The following is a 22,984-nucleotide window of genomic DNA, read 5'->3' on the forward strand; positions in this document are numbered from 1 at the left end:
CACACAATTCCACAAGGTTCCATTCTGAGTCTGGTTCCTCTCAAGGTTTCAACTTTCATAACTTCTCAGGGAGATTTATTTATTTTTTCTTGAGATCTAAACATCAACATCTGGATTTCTATAGAGCTGCTTGGTGTACACACAAACATAATTACAGTGGAATTGTATTAAATTTAGAAGGACATCCGATTAGAAGGTTGATATCAGGGTTTCTTTAGAAAGCCTTTAAGTGGATTCCAAAAAAGTTGGGACGCTGTGTAAAATCTAAATAAAAAACCGAATGCAGTGATTTGCACATCTGGTTAAAATTTTCCATATTTTATTCATAATTGAACATAGAAAATATATGAAATGTTGAAGAAAAATAAGGTCATTTTGATGACTGCAACACATAAAACAAAAAAAATACGTTGGCACAGGAATGTTCACCCATGTGTCTGATACAGGATTTTAGCTGCTAAACAGTTTTGGGTGTCCTTTGTTGTGTTTTTTGTTTTATGACATGCCGAATGGCAGGCCTGTTCAGCCCCTGGACTCTTCTACTACGAAGTCATGCTATTGTAATAAATGTATGATATATATATATATATATATATATATATATATATATATATATATATATATATATATATATATATAAAATGAATGACACTGACCTCAAAGTGAAGTAATTTGCCCATGAGCTGGCTAAAAGTAGCATAGACAGGGAGCATGTGTCATGTTAAATGTATCCTGCTTGTCGTTGGCATCAGTCCTAAAGACCTCGACTAGTGAAGTTTTTGCAAGGTTGCATGCTTGTCACTATCACCAGGACCGAGTGTGTGGTGCTGCTCATGGAGTAAATCAAGACAGCAACTCTGACTCTTCAGACGAAGGTCATATCGAAGAGGAATCATGGCGTTAGAAGAAAAGGAGAGGAAATGACATTGCTTCATGAAGGATGGAAAAGTACTGACAATATTTAAATTCTTAAAAAAAGTCAGTTTAGGTTTCCTTCCATACGCATTGATAAAGCTTTCATAAGGACGAACAAAATGTTTCTGAGGGTGGGAAGGACACCAGGCAGTTTAGAAAGGGCCGGGCAGGCAGCCCTCGTCTTCAGAGACTGATCAATAACAGCATAAGGAGAGAGAGAATTGAGCAACGGCACGGCTGCTATAAACAAGACGACACTGTCCAAGACACAATGGACCTCATTAATCAGACCGGATACGATTAATTTATTACAAAAGTATTTGCCAGAGTTTATTAAAGAAATGGATTCAGAAAAGTTTTACATGCTACAAGAGCTCCTGATTTTGTTGTTTGGCAAAATAAAAAAAAAATTGTAGTTTGTATTTGTACGGTCAACAATCAAGATCTTTTCCACCTATATGTGGTTCTTCAACAAACTGTCAGAGGCACACAATTGTATCTCCAGCAGGGAGATACAAATCTGTTCCAGCATAACAATGTCCCTGTGCACAAAGCCAGCTTCGATGAAGATCTGTTTTACATGGGTTAAAAGTGTGTAGAAGATCTCCAGCTATAGAGCTCTGACCTCCTTACACCTTCCAAACATGATGAATGAGAACGCTGACTGCACCTCAGGCCTCCTCACCTCACCAACATCAGTTCCTGAATTCAACACTTTTTGTGTCTTAATAAATTTCACACAAATCTCCACAAAATCCAGTGGAACATCTTTCAAGAAGAGTTCGAGCTTATTATAAAGACAAATGTGGTAATGCACATTGTATCCACAAACGTTTGTGTACATCTGAACATAAGTATGTGAACACCCCATCCTTCATTAATTCCTATTTGTGTTATTATAAGAACCTCTACTCTTCTGAGATGATGTTCCACTCAATTTTGTGTGGGATTCATTCATCCACATGGGTGTTGGTAAAGTCAGGTACTGATGTAGGTGAGAGGAGGAGGCCTGGGGTGCAGACAGCGTTTACATTTCAGGTTGGAGCTCTGTAAGAGGAGCTCTTCCACTCAAAAAAGCAGACCTTCATGGTGCTGGATTTTTGCACAGCGTGCCTCCAAGATACACATGTCTGGGGGGGGAAAAAGGCAGGTGTTCCTAGATAGTCCATTGAAGCATTGCTATTATAGTAATAAACCAGGCAGTTGCTTTCTCGCTGTTAAAACCATCAGGTATTCGCATCTTTGGAAAAGGATAGAAACCAACCAAAGTTCCTGAAGCACCTCGATGACAATGCACAATGCACAATACACAATGCTATTCAGTCGAAGTTGCTTTGATATGGAATGGAATGAAAGAGCTGCTAGATGAATGGTGTGTGTGTGTGTGTGTGTGTGTGTGTGTGTGTGTGTGTGTGTGTGTGTGTGTGTGTGTGTGTGTGTGAGAGAGAAAAGCAAAGAAGGTCAAAGATATGAGTCGAAGCAAGCTTAAAAGCAAAAGAGAGGTGTCAAAGGTTGCGTGAGGGTGTGTACGAGGGTGAGGGTGTGAGCTTTTACTCAGGAGAAAGTCCCAGCTATGGAGGTTATGAGCAGGCCTGAATGAACAGCATACAGATGGAAAGAAATACAGCAGGATGGGGGTGGAGAGGACTGAAAGGAAAGGCGGCAGGGAGGGTAAAAAAAAAAAGAGGCGGGGTTTAGCTTTGTGCTGTTCCTATCAGGTATAGGCAGGGGCAGGCTGTGGAAACGAGAGAGGGAAGGAGAGAGAGAGAGAGAGAGAGAGAGAGAGAGAGAGAGAGAGAGAGAGAGGGAAAGAGAGAGGGAGGGAGGGAAGGAGAGAGAGATGCACACTCTGACTCGCACAGCCGGTGGCACTGAAGTCAGCTGTAGCGTTGAAACCGAACACAACCCAGGACTGAAACCTGGGAGCCCGAGACTGCAAGGACCTCACGGGTGCCAGGGGATATGTCCGATTCTAACGTTCATTCCAAGAAGGCGGGCATCAGGGCCGCCGTCATCCTCATTGGACTACTGCACAAGTCCAGGAGGCACAAGGAGAGAGAGAGGGAGGAGGAGAGAGAGAGAGAACGGTGGGTCAACTTCTCCATTCCTTCCTTTTTTTTTTTTTCCCGTCTGTATGGGTTTGGTTTCAGAGATATTAATATTGCAAGAAATGCCACGATGGACTTCTCTCACAGGGTCAAATAAATCTGATACCAATAATAGACAGCTGAGGTCTATGGGTGTAGCAGTTAGTTTTACTTCTCCTCCAGTTCCTTATGGAGTGTGTGTTGAAATGAAATCAAAACGGAACTAAAACAAGTTTTGCTATGGTGATTATTATTATTATGATTTAATATTATTAAGCAAGAGCAGAAGAAGAAGAAAAAAAAAGGACGAAGTTATTGTGTATTTTGGGGTTATCCAAGGTCACGGTCATTTTTTTTTTTCCTAGTAAATTTAGTGGTTTTTGTTTTAAATACCAGTCAATGAGGTCTTTGGTACCATCAGTACATCACTGTACTATAAGTACCGATGTTATCACTTTTTTCCGCATACATTTGCATTGCATTGGGGGGAAAAACTCTACCTGCATGGCTGTTATTTTATTGAATTATTTTCTATTAAATTTTTTTATTATTTAAATTATATTTTATGTTATTGAATCAAATTTTTGATGTAATTTAAATTTATTTTAGTTACTCTAAGTATTCAAATTAAACTAAATGTATTTTATTGTATAAAAGTGTTTTATAAATTTCACATTTTATTTATTAAAATTTTATATTTTTTATATTAAATTATTTATTAATTTTTTTTATTTATTAGATTTTTGCTTGTCTGCTGTAACACACTTAGTCTCAGTGAGCGAAATAAATGAAAAGCAGCTTTATAGACAGATAAAAAAGTGAGACGTACAGCGTTCTTTCCAAGCGACAGGTGTGCATCAAATAAATGGATAGCTGAAAATTAAAAAATAAGAACGAGAGGAACTCTTGAGAGGAAGTCCCTTTTTCAGTAAAGGCGACTAGCGGTTTCCTTAAGCATCTCGCAAAGGATTTGACCTTTTGATCCGTCCACTACTTACCTCTTTTACTGGCGATTCCCAACAAGCCTGAGTGACTCTGTTTGGCTTTCATTCCTCTTTGTGTCTAATCATTAGTCTGTATTTAAACAGGTAACACAGCGTGGCTTGTTTTCCACCAGACTTATTTGCATGAGTACGTTTGATAACCGAACGCGTTCTTTATGATATAACATTTTCAGTGGGGGGTTTAATCCTGGGCATGCTCTACAGGAACCGCATTATAGATACACAATATGGTCAAAGGTATTGGGACACGTGACCTTTCTATCCATGTGGTTCTCCCACAAAGTTGGAAGCACACAACAGTATTGGATGCCGTAGCATGAGATTTTCTCTTTGCTTGAACCAGGAGACCTGAGCCTGTTCTAGCATGACAGTGCTCCTGTGCACAAAGCCAGCTCCATGAAGATCTACTTTACATGGAGCTCCTAGTTTAGGTCAAGGGAAAATTTCATGCTCCATCACTAAGGTCAGTCAGGTGTCCCAATACTTTTGTCCATCCAGTGTTTCAGGACGTATATTTTATTCGCTCTGTCAGACTCTCCTGCTCTTCATGTGGCCGTGTTTGAGCGTAAATGCCACTTTTCTTTGCGCCGTGCGAGGGATCAGCTGTGACTGGGAGAGAAAACAGCTGGCCTGTTGCTTTTGATAGACAAATAGGATTTCTCGGGGAGAACGCCGGAGCTGCTGTTCGTCTCTGATTGAAGCTTGATTGTCCTGTAATTGCTAACAGTTTAAACACGGTTGAACAACAGCGAGGCAGATAATGATTGCCGCCGTAAAGATGATGAACGTAATGGAGGGTGTGTGATCGTGATTTATTCCGGCATCTGGACACTCTCTGGAACGAGACTGATTGCTGACCACGGCTCGTGACCTTCTCCTGGGTCACCTCTCCGACTTCAGCTTGCGCTGCTTTTTCTTTCCAGTTATCTCCATTCAATCCAAAAAAATCCGAGCGGGTAATCAAGCGTTAACAGGGTTCCTACTTTTTTCCCCTTTTCTCCCATTTCATCATTTGCTCCTCTCATTAAGCTGCTGCTTTTGCTTTTTTGCACTGAATCACAAGACATCCACACCTTCTGCTCTGATCGTTCTTTTCCTGTCATGACATAACATTTTTTCTTTTAGTTGAACCTTCTGTCTGTCTGTACACAAATCAGTCTAATCTCCTGTCACTGAGGGCTCATCAGAATCCGTCAGATGAGTTATGCACCTCCATAAACGTGTCATGTGCATTTGTGAACGTTTGGCCTATGGCAGGTTTATGACCTGGGAAAACACCAGTGTGGGTTATCCAGAGCAGATGCGTGGGAGGCTAGGAGAAGTGACAGGGTTACGATTATCCAGACTCGACCCGGAGGACGGTGAAGTGTAAAGAGGTGTTTAATTACCAAACGTACCTAGAGATAAAAAACATGCCGGACTGTACCATGCCGAATTCTCGATTTTGACTAGTCAGAAGGTCAGAATATTTTGCTCTGATTGAAGCGCTGTTAAAAATGTATGTTAGTGTGTGTGTGTGTGTGAATGGGATACATTACAGATACACATGAAGCAGCTACTGATGCAACACGATACATTTCACCCCTATTATCAAATTTTATTTGTCACATACACATACATACAGAGTACGATATGCAGTGAAATGCTTATTACGACTGTCCGGCATGAGGGAATAGGATGGGGAGAGAAAAATAACAATGTAAAGGAAGGCAGTTAAATAACACAAAATTTAATAAAACCAGATGTTCTTTTCCTGTTCTGTCTCCAGGAAGATGCAGCTCTACCTCTGCCATGTTAATCTGTATTTTATGTGAGACTCAGGACATGATATTGGTCACAAATTATTGGTCTATGCAATCAAAGTATTGCACATTTAATAATAAATGTATATAAATAAATCGTTGTTTACAGATGCAAATATGCTAAAAAAAGAAACGATCTGCGTTCTTAAATCCGATGCACACATTTTTAAATCGATGCATCACATCGTTAACTTTCATGCTGATGCAAGTTTTCTGGGTGAAGATTCGGGAGGGAGTTTCTGTCCGGATCTTCAGTGAAAAGGATAACATGACAAGAATGCATTTTTTTTTTTTCCTGGTCTGAATAACTACAAAATCTAGTGAAACATCTTGCCAGAAGAGTGGAGGCTATAATACGAGAAAATTAGGATTTGGTGTGAAATGGGATGTTAAAAAAAAAACCAGGAAGTTCTTTGCTATTTTAAAGCGAAAGCATAGTGTGTGTGTGTGTGTGTGTGTGTGTGTGTGTGTGTGTGTGTGTGTGTGTGTGTGTGTGTGTGTGTGTGTGTAAAACACTGTCCTTGTGAAGGTCTGATTTGCAGGAGAATGAAACACTGACCTGCATCCATTATTCACACCGAGTTCTCCATCACTCCTTTATTACGGTCAAAAGCGAGAGTTTTCCTTCAGCCACAAGGGTGTTTAGTAAAGTCAGATACTGATGTAGGTGAGAAGGTGAGGAGGCCTGGGGTTTTTATTAACACCCAACACTCGATCGATTTCAACATCCACATTAAGTCTCTATTTGCTATTATAATAAGCTCAGTGTTCCACTGGATTTTGTTTGCAGATTTATTCACCCACAAGGGTGTTAGTAAATGCAGGTAGTGATGAAGGTGAGGAGACCTGGGTTGCAGTCAGCGTTTCACATTCTTCATGTTTAATAGGGTTGAAATTGTATAGCAGAAGATCTTCCACTATATCCCATGTAAAGCAAATCGTCATGGAGCTGCGCTTTGTGCGCAGGAGCAGGTTTGGGTCTCCTAGTTCAAGTGAAAGGTGTGTATTCAGCAGTATAAAGCAGACAAGCGTACTCCGTGCATTATTGTTCATCATTCTGATGCAACCGGTTCTCTGTCCTGAACCTGCATTTATCTATTGAACTCTTCATGACATTGGCTCGTGGATTTAGTCCGAGCCACCGGATGAGCTGCTTTTGTCTTGAGAACTGCCACGCTGACCGAGCCACCTATTTACAGAGCGACAGAATGTAGCTTTCTGGAGCTATTTTTAGAGAGCACTTTTTCTCCCAACTGCCCTCCCACCCCACCCCACCACACACCACCACACCCCACCACACCCTTGTGTTTGTTTTTTTTTTCTTTTTAATTTGCTGTACACTGAATCCTCCGGGCTGCGCTTCATCCCCACTTACGGTCTGCGTGCAAACAACGTGCTCACTGGACCGAAAAGTCGTAAGGCAGGCCATGTGCGTTTTGTTATAATTATTGTACTCACTTTATGATCCGATATGCCTGTTGCTGTTCAATATTACAAAATACAGCACATCGTCTTTAATCGTGTAGTATTGTAGTCCTACATGTAGTCTAAAGTCCTCCCTTAGCATGAAGAGCCGCTTTACACACAACTTCTTCGTTTCTCCAAACATTCAGCTGTAACACCGTGCCTCTTGTAAAACTCTTCACTAGAGTTTCTGGGCAGTGACTGTGCAGGTGGTTCCATGATAGATATCACTCCAGACGACTGTTTGCTCTGTAAAAAATAACACTTTCGGAACTCAGACGTGAGCTTCGGCTCATCGTCTTGTTGTACGGTGAAGTCGGTTCCAGTGAGCCAGACGGAATTACATGGTGTTGAAGTATGGATTTATAGCCATGTTAGTTCACTTTCACTTTCTGGAACCTTCCCTGCTTCAAAACAACCCCAAACTATTAATCTTCCACCTCCATGTGTGAGTCTATACTGGCATCGGGATTTATTACCCCCTTTAATACCCCTTGTACATTTATATTTACGGCAGACACAATCATTCAGGGCGACTTCTAATGATCTCATTCATGCATACAACTGAGGGTTAAGGGCCTTGGGGCCCAGCAGTGACAGCTTAGTGGTGCTGGGATTTGAACTCACAACCTTCTGAGCACACCCCATCTGTGATACTCTAAAATCCATGATTTCTATAATCACGTGTTTATCACAATTTTTCACTTCGAGTGATTTGATGCGAGTAGGTTTTCAGGGTCGGTCCAGTTTGATACTTCGACACCATAGGTGTTAACAGTGATGATACGCACTGTGTGTGTTTGGTGAGGTGAAAACACAAGACTGGTAATTTACACAAAAACACACACACACACCAGCATCCCCATCACACACTGAGGAGTGGTTGCCATAGTACCCAGACTTGCTTTTTCGGTGGGCTCTGACTGTTGAACAGCTTTATTAATTGAGTCATTGATTAGCTGTTTAATCCACAGAGCAGGTGCACACGTCTCAGCTTCTTCACAGGTCTGGCTTTCAAGAGGATTTCAAAATAAAGAAATGTATATCTCGATAAAATTGGCATAATAAACAAGTATGTGGCTTAAATATATCCACTGTACCAAAAGACTCCCAGATGATCTGAGGTAACTAATTCACCTCAGCAAATACCTCACCCATATTGTGTGTTAACAACTGTGTCTTAGCCAGTTATAAACAAATTATCATTTTATTTCTCCTCTGATCCTTTAATACCTCCTCAGAATTGTTTCAGATTGCATATGTAAAGCAGAGAAATGTTTATGCTAGTTATGCTAGTTCTTTTTTTTCTTTCTTTCTCTTTTCTGTTTTAATTAATTTGGCTCCTGATTTAATGCTAAATGTGTTTTAACTGCCTTCTGGTGGTAAAATTGAGACAATCTGAGTTTTAGACCATTCTAAAGATAAACTATGGACAAAAGTATTAGGACATCTGCCTTTTCCAGCTAGTATAGAGTACCTTTGGATGTAGTAGCATGAAATTGCACTTTTAACAATGGACACTGTCTCAAAGCAGTGTTACACATATTCATTCGTTCTTACCGCATTATACGTTTGTTCTTTATAAATGTAAGTTTGTCGATAATGAATGAGCCTGTGGCGAAGGAAAAACTCTGAGATGCATAAAGAAGAAACCTTGAGCGGAACCAGACTCAAGAGAGGAAGCCTCATTCTCATTTGGGTGGCACCACATGTCCATGAGACTCAACTGTAGTCCTGAGACTCAACTAGGAGACTCAAACCTGTTCCAGACAGCTCCATGAAGATCTGCTTTACATGGGTTGGTGTGGAAGGTGTACTGCTATAGAGCTCCAACCCTATACCCCAGGCCTCACTTTCTCACCTACCTGACTTTGCGAACACCCTTTGTGCATGAATGGATGATCTCACACAAATCTCCACAAAATCCAATGAAACATATGCTCAGAAGAATATATAGTGTTTTTTTGGCATGAAAAGATTTGACTGAACAAATGACCTCCTGATGATCTTCCTTTGCACCCTGCACCTATGCTTACTAAAACGAAGACACACACTGTGTATATACTTTATATTGTAAACATTGATTTCCCCTCTGTCGTGTGTGTGTGTGTTTGGCTTCACACACGTATCTCTTTCACATTACCACAATCAAATGCCTCCTATTGCCCTATCAGTCCTTATCATTCGCTCAAATCACTGCAAAGTGCACCGTAAAAACGTCCTCAGAGTGCAGCTGGTCTTGCGACAGAGTGCATGCAGTGAGATCGTGCCGGTGTGATGCACAGCATAACGCATTGTCCCCCCGTGCTCCCTTTATGCTCTCAATGACTTTAACAATGGTAAACTCAAACGCAGTAACAACACAACAAAAAAACCCTACCATTTTTAGCTCTTTAGACACGTGACCTTGTTCACCCTTATTGAGTGGCTTCTGCCAGCGGTGATTGTTCTTTTTTACTCAGCAGAGAGGAAAATGTTTTAACAGCATTCTATTGATCACCTTTTCCTATATATACATACAGGGTCCGTGCAAAGATTTGGATCACCAGGGGTTTTTCAAAGGTTTTTTTTAGAGACACATGCATGTTCCTTTTGTTTCTATTTAACTCGCCAAAGGTTTCCAAAGAGATTTCTTGTGATCCAGTTCACTCAGAGCAGTTCAGCAGGATTTAAGTGCAGTGACTGAGCAGGACATTCCATGATATATAAACACTCCAGACGACTGTTTGCTTACAGACCTCGGGCGTATGCTTCGGCTCATCGTCTTGTTGTACGGTGAACTGTAGTCCGGACGGAACTGCATTGTGTTGTAGTTGACCTTCACTGCTCCAAAACAACCCCAAACCATTAAGCTTTCACCTCCATGTGTGACTGTGGGGGTGAGGAGTCTAATCACATCATCTCTCCTGTTCTCCATTAAACAAAATATCACATTTGGACTCACTTGTTGCTGCACTAAATGTTGATTGCTCAGTGGTTAGGATGTCAGACTGCTGAGCAGAAGGTTGTAAGTTCAAATCCCAGGTCTGCCAGGCTGATAATGTTGGGCCCCTAAGCATGGCCCTTAGCACTTAACTGTTCAGTTGTAAAAATGAGATAAATGTAAGTCACTCTGAAAAAAAAAAAAATCTAATAATTGCCATAAATGTTATGTTCTAGTTAGTTTTGTGTTATTGTGTTAATTTGTGATGTTTAATGGAGCACATTGGTCCCGTTGTTTATTTTCATTGTGTACTGTATGTGCCTGGAATGACAATAAAAGCCATTAGACTTGAAATATGGAAAAAACTATTATCTCTAATGTGAGCATAATGAATTAATAAATTATGCCAGAAGTGGAATATATATTGTATGTGTTATTCTCACATCTCAATGCCATTTAAAATGCTATTAAAAAGATATAAAATCTTAAAAGGGTTGAACGTGTAAATGCGAAGCAGACTATAAAGTCATTTTAAATAAATTCATTATCTAAATGAGAAATTAGATTTTAATCCCGTAGTCTGAATGACAGACTTGGTGAACGTCGAGGTGGAACTGCATCAAGGATCGGCTCTGAGCCCTTTCCTGTTTGCCGTGGTGATGGACAGGTTGAAGGACAAGTTCGGACAGGAGTCTCTGTGGACTATGATGTTTGCGGATGATATTGTGATTTGTGGGGAGAGTAGGGAGCAGGTGGAGAAGAGCCTGGAGACGTGGAGGTACACGCTGGAGAGAAGGGGAATGAAAGTCAGTAGGAGTAAGACAGAGTACATGTGTGTGAATGAGAGGGAGGGCGGTGGAGGGGTGGGGTTGCAGATAGAGAAGAGGTGGAGAAGGTGGAGGAGTTAGGTACCTGGGGTCAACAGTGCAAAGTAATGAAGAGTGTGTTAGAGAAGTAAAGAAAAGAGTGCAGGTTAACAGAATACAGGGATTTTTTATTTATTTATTTATTTATTTATTTATTTATTTTAAATAAACAGGTTGGAGGGGGGGGAAAAAACGTTAGAAAAAATTAGAAAAAAAGATGCAGAACAGATGCAGATTATCTTTCTAATGGAAATAAATGTAATCGTATGGCACTAATTAATCTGTGTGTGATTTAAAGCAACAGAATTTGAGATTTGTAAAATAAAATAACAAATAATTTAGTTTTTGGCCTTCCACACCATCTCTTAATACCATGTAGTACAAGGTGGTATCAAAACGTTCCTAGACTAGTTTTGTAGATGGCAGCACAAGGCTGCATGCACAGTCACTGGGAGCACTGACCTACATGCCAAGCAATGGATTATACTTTACATACATTATATGGACAAATGTTTATAGACACTTGAGCATAAAATTATACATGTAATCTCTATTTGCTCTGATAAGAACCACCATTTTTCTTGAAAGATGTTTTAGATTTTGGCATCCTGAGGTTACGCCAGCTCCAGTCATGTCCCACCTCATGAAGATTGTGGACCTTTAAATAAGTAGATGACGACCCCGCAAACATCCCAAACCATCTAGAGATGTACCAGTGCCAATTGGATCCCACCCTATGTAGAGTTTGGACATTGGACCTCTTTGAGTGTTTAAGGGCTCTGGCATGGAGAAACTGGTGTTGAGCTATTTTATGAGCTGCTCAGTAGTTCCTGGTTTCATAATCTCAAATGACTGTATAAGACTGTAGAAAGGTCATTACTCATAATCATACACTCTGATGCTCATGCTAGTTCTCCCTCTTCAGTGTTCTGTATTGTTTAAATACTATAATTACACTCTTTATCACTCAATTGATTCTGGTGCCTCTTAAGGTTTCTTCCTCATAACATCTAAGAGAGTTTTTCCTTGCCGCAGTCACCATGGCTACTTATCAGGGATAAATACACATCGTTCACCTTAACTGTTAAATTCTGTAAAGCTGCTTTCAGACAATGTCTGTTGTAAAAAATTGCTATGGAAATAAACCTGATTTAACCTGACTGACTTAATTTTGGAGTGTGCTTGTGAATATTTGAGAGATTTATTCAGCCAGTCAGGTCAGGAACTGTTATAGGTGAGGTAAAGACGATTGTGGCGTTCAGCTTTCCACTTCATGAGCAGGAGATCTTTCACTCCAACTCATGTAAAGAATATCTTGTGCACAGAGGCATTGTTCTGCTGGAACAGCTTCTGGGTCTCCAAGTTCAGGTGAAGGGAAAATTTAAATCATCCAAATTAATTTTTTTTTTAAATTGTATGCCTCCAACTTTGTGGAGAAGAACCACAAATGGCTGGAAAAGTCAGGTGTCGCAATACTTGCATTAGCTTTGAGTGTGTGTTACCTGAGATTGTGTCAGGTTTTTTTAAGCATTTAATGAGTTAATTATTACACAGTCTCATTGTGTTGTACCGAAGCTTCACGTTCTGAGTTTTGTGTTGCGTCTAACTTCCTGGTTATGACCCTCATCTGTTTTTGTTTTGTTTTCTGGATTGGGCTTGTTTAATGATATGTCTTTCTTGGAAATTTGGCAATGATTTGTATATTTCCCCAAACAAATCCCATAATAACATCATATTAACAAAACTGCATGTTAAAGAAAAAAGCCTTGAGCTGGTTTTACCTCAGAGACATTAAAAGCACCATATACTAATGGCCCATTAAGACTGTTTGCAATGGAGACCGGCCTGGCACCAAATCTCCCTCTATAAATAGCTAGATGTTACACAGGGCTTCCATGCTAATGCCCCCTGTGACCCCCCCCCTATGGCTACCAAGAACCAACGAACCAATCACTTATTAAAAAGGCACTGACTGTTTGTTTTTAATTTACCATCTGGTGCTGTGTCATCTCTTTTTACTCATTTCTATCTGGACAAAAACATTCTGCCTCACTGCAGAAATACTAATGAGTCTGAGGGACTATGTGTGGATTTTCGGTTTATTGTGGTACACTACTTGGAGAAAAGTTTGTGAACACCTGGTCATATGATTTGGTATGGGCTTCCTGAATATCCAATTTCACATTGAGTCTCTATTTGCTGTCTATTTGCTGGAGATTTGTGTGAGATTCATTCATCCACAAGGGTGTTAGTAAAATCATGTAGGTGAGAAGGTGTGGAGGTCTGGGGGTGCAGTCAGCATTCACATTCATCATGTTCAATAGGGTTGGAGCACTATAGCAGCTGATCTTCCACCCCAACCAATGGAAAGCAGATATTCGTTTGCTTTGTGCACAGGGGTATTGTCATGCTGGAACAGTTTTGTGTCTTCTAATTGAAGTGAGGGGAAAATTTCATGCTATCGCATCTAATTGTGTGCTTTCAGGATAGAGGTCGACTTAAATCGATGCAGATAGTGGGTTTGGATTGTAATTACTGATAACCGATAAGTTGACCAATAGTTTTTCAAATGGATACTGGATTAAAAACAAATATATAACTACAGGTAAAATAGTACTGAACTTTGTCACAAACAAAAACAGTACTTAATCATGAAATTGTGCTAAATGAAATAAATATGAATATATTATATTAATTAAACATATTAATGAATATTGAGGAAAATAAATGACATGCATTCAAACTGATTTTAAAAGTAACACTCCAAATAAATAAAAACAGTGACACCCAAAATGAATATTATTTGAAAACATCTTAAATAAACTGCATGTGGTGTCAGTAATTTACCTCTAGAGGCTGCTCTCGCACTGTAAAATGCAACCCGGAAAAACTTCCAGCAATCAACAATCAGTGCCAATTTATTGGCAAAACCGATAAATCGGTTAACCTCTACTTGAGGATATACTTATGGCTAGAACAGTGTGTTCCAATAATTTTTTCCACTTTGTGTTTGTTTAGAATTGTTCAAAAGCCCTACTGCCTTGATTTTACCACCAGAAGGCAGTTCCATACGTTGAGCATAAATTGCCATCATATTATGAAGCTAATTAAATAGAAAAACCAACAACCAGAAACAGGTTGCTGTGAAAAGTAAATACTGGCAGAACTAGCGTAACTAGCATAAACAGTTCTTTGTATCTCATGTGGTAGAAGAAACAGTTCTGAGGAGGTATTAAAGGTTTGGAGAAGAAACTTAAGACTTCCACTCCTACTCATGTAAAGCAGATCTTCATGGAGCTTGGTGCACAGGAGCATCGTCATTGTTTGGTTCTTCTAGTTCAAGTGAAGGGACAATTTCCTGCTTCAGCATCCAAAGACGTCCGATACAAGTGTGTGCCTTCAGGTTTGATGGGGACAGTGAGAAGAGAACCACATATGGCTGGAAAAATCAGCTGTCCCAATACTTTTATCCGTATAGTGTATTTAGTGCATTGACACTGACAGTAATCCAGTAACAGAAATTTTCTGCAGCACAGATGATGGATGAACCAGTGTTTCAGAGATTCATATATAAGCCTTGTTGCAGAATGACAGAGCAAAAATCATAGACACCAGCCGGCCCCTGGACAGACATGTTTGCCCCGTGGGCTCTTGCCGGTGCACTGTTGCGTCCATTAAAGAATGAATTAAGTCCATTAAGATGTTAGTCCATTAGTCGAGAGCTTTAATTGATGCATCTGGAGACGCTGGAGTTCATTAACAGAATTTCAGAGCAGACACTTTGCACATCTGAACTCACATCGTAATTAAAGTTTAATTAGCAAATCACTGCTTTTACCTCCGTAATAACTTTTCCTGTTGCGTTTTCCCCATTTTTCAACCCCCAGACACTCTCTCTTGCATGGAGAAATGTCTTACATGGCGTCTGCAAATGTCTGTTTCAATGCCTCTGTCTCTCCAAGATGTAATCAATACAGTAGATACAGAGACACAGAGCCGGAACATTAGGCAACCCTAATTGTTTGGCGAACGGGGATGGGAGTGAATCATGTCTAATTAAAGAATCAGATACACAACAGCTTGTTGAGTCTGAGATCAGATGCAGGGAACGGGTCGAAATGACGAGTGAATTCTCAACTCCATTCAGGAGCTGCAGAGCAGAAGAAAGACCCAAGGACAAGACCTCAGACCCTAGTGGGTTAAGGGCCATGCTCAAGCGTCTACCAGTGGCAGCTTCGTGGTGCCGGGATTTAAACTCGTAACCTTCCTATCAGAAGTTCTCAACCCCTGAACTACCCCTGAGCTACAATGTTGTAGTGAGGAGCATCTCAGATGGCTCAAAGAACATCCCAGTACATGATTTCTTTTTTATTTTATTATACTTTTTAGCCATTTATTGTTACATTTACTGTTGTATTATACCACTCATGCCAAACAACCTATAAACCAGGGGAGCCCCCAAACTACAGCCCACAGACTGAATACCGACCGCACCCACGTTTGTAACGGCTCTCTAAACAATACCAGAGACGCATTTTGAAAATCTAATTTTTGATAATAAAGTTTGGCTTTCAAATAAAAATGTTCCTTAGTTATTAATGGTCGAGGCACAGAGAGTTAATTGCTGGAACTATTGGCTCTCTGCAAAAATCCATACCGCTAGATTTTCAGGCTTCCGGTCGGCTGTCTTTACAAGAGCGGCCTCTAGAGGCGAATCACTGACATCACGTGCCGCTTACACGCGAGATTGCGTGCTGCACGGAGAGCCTAAATTATATTTATTGTTTATCAATTATTAATTATATGATTATATATTTATACATTTTATATTTAGATTTATTAATGAATATATTCTTAATTTTTCCATTAGCACATGTTCATAATTCAGGACTTATTTATTTATTTATTTTTAATTATTATTTATTTATTGGTTACACTTTACTTTAGAACAGGTAACATGTTCTGATTTCTAAAATAAACTTATTTAATTTAAAAAATAAAAATACATTTTAATTCGAAGTTAAAGTGTGTACATAGAACAGGGAACAGGTTTTAGATTCATTTCATAAGCTAAACATTTACACTTTGTACTGGAAACTTGAAAATAAGTGTGTATTCGCCCTATTCATGCTATTAGTACCTTTTTATTTCTAGTAATAAGGTCATCGTTATGACCGAAACATTTGTAAAGGGGTTATAAGAGTAAAATAAGGGAATAACCCATAGTTTGTAATAGCATACGCATCTATAACTAGTCATTAACAAAAGCAGTTATTAGTCATTGCTTACTGGCTGATTTCTGATCCCTAAAATTAACATTCAGTACTATTTTACATGGAGTGTTTGTTTTATTATCCAGTCTTGGTTGATTATTCGGTAATCGGCACGTACCATCCGACCGCTCGTTATTAACGTAGCCTAATTATTTGTTATTCATCCAAAAACCACATGCATATGCATGAGTAAGTAAATGTTTTGTTTTTAATAGCAATGAATATGAAAAGAAACGTCATTATGAGAGTAATAATGCTCTTTTAATAGGGGGAAGTAATTCCCATTTGTCTGTACAGTGCAGAATAAAATAATGAACTAATCTCCACATTAATCATAATAAATAGGGTTGGCTGGAGCTCTATAGCAGGAGATCTTCCACTCCAACTTATAGAAAGCATGGAGCTGGCGGGTAAATACTTTTGTACACACCGAGTATGTATTTGAAAGATGTATATTTTATTATTTTCTCTTCTTTAGCTCTGATCTTGTAAAGAAATTTATTATGACATTAATCTGCAGTGGATTATTTGGTCCAGTTGCCAGTAATACAATTTCATCCAGCAATAAGCCTGTGTGTGTGTGTGTGTGTGTGTGTGTGTGTGTGTGTGTGTGTGTGTGTGTGTGTGTGTGTCTGGCCTTCCGCTTGATCCTCAAACCCTCTGTCTCCCTCTTTCTTTTCTTCCCTCTTCATCTTTTCTTCTCTTTCTCCTCTGACTGTCTCTCTCTCTCTCTTTTCAGTCTGAACGTCTCCCGCTCTGTTTTTCTTTCACGCTGCGTCCTTTTGTCCCTTCCCGTCTCTCCAAGTGAGACCGTGACGCAGACTCCGCCTAATTGCCTCGGAAGCAGACACAAGGACAGTCGCACTGCAGCATCCACGCACACGCCTGTTGTCGTACTTAAAACTCTCGGATTTCGGTGTATAACCAGGTCGCCGTGCAGAAGAATTCTGCATATTGTTTGATTTTTTTCCGACGCATTCGAGCAACTGAAATCTGTACGAAGACTGTCCATAAACTCCACTGACCTTCGTCTCCGTTGAGGTGATCCAGGCTCATATCGGTCATTTAAATGCGTGTCATTTATACCAGCAGGTCCTTTGAAAGAAACACAATTACAGACAACCTCAGGCTAATAGTAATTATATACCCGACTTTCCCAGACATATGAGGTTCCGGTCCAAATTGTGAGCAGAAAACTGGAGCTAAACAATCGCATTACACACCCAGTTCAGCTTCCATTTCAAAATCAACCATAACATATTTCAGCAACCATTTAATTAACCAAATATCTAAATAATCAATTAGATCATTGTCTAATTCATTACTTACGCTAACTACTAAATCGACTGCAACAAATTAAAGTACAAACTTAAGCCATAATTAAATATATCAATTAATCAATCAATGAAACAATTCCTAATTAATTACTAATGAAAGTACAAACATGAACCTGGAGTCAAATGAATCCTAAAAAAATAAATACAAAATTTTTATATATATATATAAAAAAAAAAACATTGCACTTTTTTTCTTCATTATATCTAAACCCTAATCCAGTTTTTATTTATTTGTAACAGGATCTGATCCTTTTTTTCTGATATCCAATCTAACTCTTTATTAGACAGGATCAGCACAGTAGCTGTCCAGCTATTAAACTTAGATCATCTGTAATACACCATGTGGCCAGTAGTATTTGTGCATACACACGACTTTTCCCAGCTGTATGTGGTTCTTCATCCAAAACATGGAGGTACACATTTTTAAAGGATGACTGAATGGGTTCCACACAAAATCTAGTGGAACATCTTCCCAGAAGAGTGGAGGGTGGGAGCAAAGAGGGACTGATTGTGGAAGATCTCCTGCTCCTAGAGCTCTGATCTCAACCCTCTTGGATACGATGAGTCGGGTTGTTGAATAGGGGGTTGATGGAGTTGGGAGCTCATTGTTTGTGATCAGAAGGTTGTGAGTTCAAATCCCACCGCTGCCAAGCTGTTAAATTTAAGTTGCTCTGGATAAGAAAATGTTAAGTGTTAATGATGAATGTTTTAATTCTGACTGCACCCCTGGCCTCCTCACCTCCCCTACACGAGTACCTGACTTTACTAACACTTTCATCTCCACAAAATCCAGTAGAACATTTTCCCAGAAGAGTGGAGCTTATTGAAAGAGGAAATGAGGACTAATTGTGGAACAGGACGTTCAAAAAGCCACAAGCCTTATGTCCATATAGTGCAAATGAGGTTGTATCGGTTCTGGGAGATGTATCCTGGAAGCCTCCTTTTTTTTTTTTTTTCAAATAAACTGATTTTTTTTTAGGATTCAAGCCATATATAAGAGAAAGAGATATAACCGGTGAAGAATGTGAAGTCTCACTCTTAATTCATGTCTCTCCACATGAGAAGTAGGAACCATTGAGTCTCGTCGTATGCGGGTCAGCGTCAGGCGAAGGTCCGTGGTCTCCAGGTCTCTCGATCGTGCCTGCACATCTTTAATTCAATGAATCACAATAGTTTTAGAATGTCTGGGATTTATGGTAATATCACCAACGCTCTCGTGTTATTCTCGTTTTAGTTTACTGATTCTGGAGCCTCTGCAGTCTCTCTCTCTCTCTCTCTCTCTCTCTCTCTCTCTCATGTGCATACATGATATATTTGGCATCATACCAGAGTGTAAACCGAGAATTTCCCCTGGCTCGGGTGCGAATCAGGTTTTGATATCAGTCAGGTTTTTGCGTCTCTCTCGAGCGTGCGAGAGTTTAATGGCGTATAACGTCAGGCATCAGGTCTCAGTTTACTAATAATGGGAGCGTGAGGGAGTCGAATTTTGAACTTTGGCTCAGACCAGCTCTTATACTCGTCTGTAGAGAAGAACAAATCCTCGTGTGGTGATCAGGTTCCTGGAAGTGACTAAAATACCTCGTCCACTCTCTCTGCCTCTTTCTGTTCCTCATTCCTCTGCCTCTTTCTGCCAGTCCGTTTCTATCAGTGGTGGACGAAGAACACGGACTATGTTGTACAGACACTCGCTAAAATATGACAAAAATAAAAGTCTTTTAAACTTTGAGTAAAAATACTGAATTATTTGCCTTCAAAAGTAGTGATTTATTATAACTCTAATGTTCCTATGATCATTTTTATCACAAGATTCTTCACTTAATCACCTCAGTTGATGTGTAAAGACTCGAATGTGACTCTCAGCACACTGATCTATTAATAGAATGATATTAATGACTCAAACACTGATTGATTTCTATTACAGTGATCATGAACCCCAATAAAACGTGTAAATGAGGTCACGTGTGTGGTGGTGAGTTCGAGTCTGGAGTTTCTTCATCATTTGTTCCTCTCTAAATGTTCTGCTTGATGTTGAACTGATGCTGAACTGTATGTCGGTGATCAGTAGATGCACCGAGCGCCGATCAGAACACGTGTAAAACAGAGCGTGCGCTCGATCCTGATTGGTGACTCGCTGTGTGTTTCACCAGTTACGCTTTTTATCCTCATAAATAAAAAGAAACGACTGATTACATTAAATGTAGTCGAGTAAAAAGTATTTGACTTTGAAATGCAGTAAAGTAAAAGTCAAATGGAAACAATTCAGTAAAGTACAGATGCATGAAAAAACTCCCTAAATACAGGAATGAATTACATTTACTTCATTACTGTCCATCACTGGTCTCTATCTCCCTCTTTCTGTCTATCATTCTATTTCTCTCTATCGCTCTCGCTCTCTCGCGCTCTCTCTCTCTTTCTATCTCACTCTCTCTCTGGGTATCTGTCTGTCTGACCACCCCCACCCTGTGTGTAGGGTATATGTGCAGTATGTAATATTTATTTAATTTTCTTTTAATAAATGTATTAATTTGTGTTTATTTTTAATCTTCTGCCTTTTAAGGGGACAGAGTCAATGGACACACTTTTTTTTTTTCTTAGCAAATAAAATTCCAGCAGATTAACTCTGTAAAACCCGACACACACACACACACACACTACTGCAGATTTCTCACCAAATCATGGATACATTAATGAACTAATTAGGTATATAATGAAAAATGAAAGAAAATACAAATATTATCTATAATTAAAATTAATATCCTCAATATCCTCCACTCAGTTTGTAGATTCTTGGCTGCCATGCCTTTTCTCTGAGTTTTTGGCTGCTTACAATCTACTAAAAATCTATTTAATCGCATTAAGGACCATTACATCAAGTTTGAGATTTGCTCAATATATGCACTTTGATCATATACAGTGGATTTTGAGAACATCGAGTTGTAAAGAACTTTGTAATCTGCAACATTTTGTACTGCGCTTTGGAGGCTTCTGGCCTTGTTAGGCCTGAAGAGATATCCTCACATTAACATGCAACTTGGTACATCGTGGTAAGAGTGAGCAATCATGCCTCCTAAATCTAAAGCAATGCCTGATGATGATGCTGTTGTGACCATGAGTACACTGACTCAGTTACTGGATCAGCAGAAAGAATTCTACAAGGACATGTTACAACAGCAACAAGAAAACTTCAAGAGTTTTATTCAAATAATCATGGATGGAAACACAAAAAGGTTGGATGGTGTTATCAGAGATGTCCAGGAGTTGAAAACAAGCCTACAATTCACTCAAGGCATCATGGAAGATATGAAAAAAGGATATATAGACATTGATGTAAAAAATCTAATCATTTGAAAGCAGCATTACAAAGTCAAAGCAGGAGATGGACGATTTATTTAATAAGTTGGACTACATTGATAATCAGTCCAGCAGATCCAATCTTCTAATTGATGGGATTGCAGAGGAAAAAGGAGAAACTTCAAGTGGTCTAGAAATCAAGATTGAACAAGTGCTAGCTGAGAATTTGGGTCTCGATGGTACAAAAATTGAGATTGAGCGAGCATATCGGATGGGCCAGTTCCAGGAAGGAAGAAAGCAGAGGAAAATTAAGTTTCTGAGATTTAAAGATCGCCAGCGCATCCTTTTTTCTGCGAAGAAATTAAAGGGCACAAATATTTACATCAACGAAGACTTTTCAGATGTGGTGCAGCAAAGGAGAAGGGAATTGCTGCCTAAACTGATAGCAGCCAGACAAAAAGGTGAAAGAGCCAGTCTAAGGTATGATAAACTCATTATTTGGCCTGCAAAAAAATAATGTTTACTATCCAACTTAAATTGTGTCTCATTGAGGGTTTTTTTCTTTTGTGAACATGTCATCTTTATTTGTAAATTTGTCAAAGAAAGGTTTACTTTTAGCTCATTTAAACTTATGTAGTCCTCGAAACTAGATTCATGAAATTACAAGAATCTGTTCAACAGAAAATATTCATGTTTTAGCCTTATCTGAAACACATCTAGATGACAGTTTTGAGAACTCACAGCTAACTATTGATTTGTACAAATTATATAGAAGAGATAGAAATCAAATTGGTGGGGGAGTTGCGTTTTATATAAAGGAGAATATTGTTGCTACAATTAAATCAGATTTAATGTGCAGAGATATTGAAATAATATGGTTACAGATTAATCTTCCATTCAATAAGCCAGTTCTGGTTGGTTGCTGTTATAGACCTCCAAACTCAAATGTAGAGTACTTACAAAAAATATGTGAAAATATGGACATGGTTTCAGATCAAAATTAGGATATCTTTCTGCTTGGTGATTTTAATATTGATTGGTTTTCAAAAAAGTGCTCATTACATAAAAAGTTGATCACAATGGCTAATGTATGCAATCTCAAACAGGTGGTGACACAACCCACAAGAATTGCTATGGATAATACGTCTAAATCAACATGTATAGATCATATTTTTACTAATGTTCCTGATTTATATTCACGAGCAGTTTCTGTGGGGGTAGGATGCAGTGATCATAACCTGATAGCAATTTCAATAAAAACTTTTTTTCGGCTTCTCCCATTAGGGGGCGCCACAGCGGATCCTCCACACGTTTGATTTGGCACATGTTTTACGCTGGATGCCCTTCCTAACGCAACCCTCCCCAATTTATCCAGGCTTGGGAGCGGCACTGAGAGTGGCTGGGGATGGTTCCCTGACCGGGAATTGAACCCAGGTCGCAGCGGTGAGAGCGCTGCATCTTAACCACTAGACCACCAGGGGAACCTGATAGCAATTTCAATAATGATGAAAATTCCTAAACCTGGTGGAAGGATCACGTATCGTAGATCGTATAAAAACTTTAATCCCAGCCTGTTTGTTGATGAGATCAATAATTCAAATTGGTCGGCAGTTCTTCAGGAGGAGGATGTAAATGCTTCTCTTAACATTTTGATGGACACTTTTAGTAAAATAGTTGATAAACATGCACCTCTCCGGAAAAGATCTATAAAAATCAACAGCGCTCCATGGTTAGATGAAGAGCTAATGTCCCTCATGAGGCAAAGGGACAATGTCAAAGATCTGGCCTTTAAATCAAAATGTGATGTAGACAGAGCACATTATCGCAAGTTGAGAAACAAATCTACAAAATTAAATAACATAAAAAAGAAAGCATATTATGGACAAAAAAATCTCCAATACTATGAATGATGGCAAACAATTGTGGAAAGTATTACAGGAATTGATGTGTAAAAAGCCAAATAATTTGAATATGTATATGGAGACTAGTGATGGTGACATTATTAAACCATATGATATTGCC

General features: G+C 39.3%; 1 protein-coding gene across 15 annotated transcripts in view; it reads left to right on the top strand.

Annotated features, from left to right (window-relative positions):
• Positions 1-22,984, top strand: part of rap1gap2a (RAP1 GTPase activating protein 2a) — a 113,291-nt gene that overhangs the window by 49,483 nt on the left and 40,824 nt on the right. For 4 of the 15 annotated variants that reach the window (XM_083547914.1, XM_083547925.1, XM_083547936.1 and 1 more), the window contains exon 1: positions 2,728-3,002. The exons of 10 other annotated variants lie outside the window; for them this stretch is intronic. In XM_083547914.1, coding sequence (XP_083404040.1) covers positions 2,878-3,002 — 125 coding nt within the window. In that variant the 5' untranslated portion in view covers positions 2,728-2,877. Of the gene's footprint in view, positions 1-2,725; positions 3,003-22,984 lie in introns of those variants that run through there. One more of the 15 variants, XM_083547938.1, reaches the window with a different exon arrangement.

This window comes from Silurus aristotelis, assembly GCF_946808225.1.
Source record: "Silurus aristotelis genome assembly, chromosome: 8".
Lineage (NCBI taxonomy): Eukaryota > Metazoa > Chordata > Actinopteri > Siluriformes > Siluridae > Silurus > Silurus aristotelis.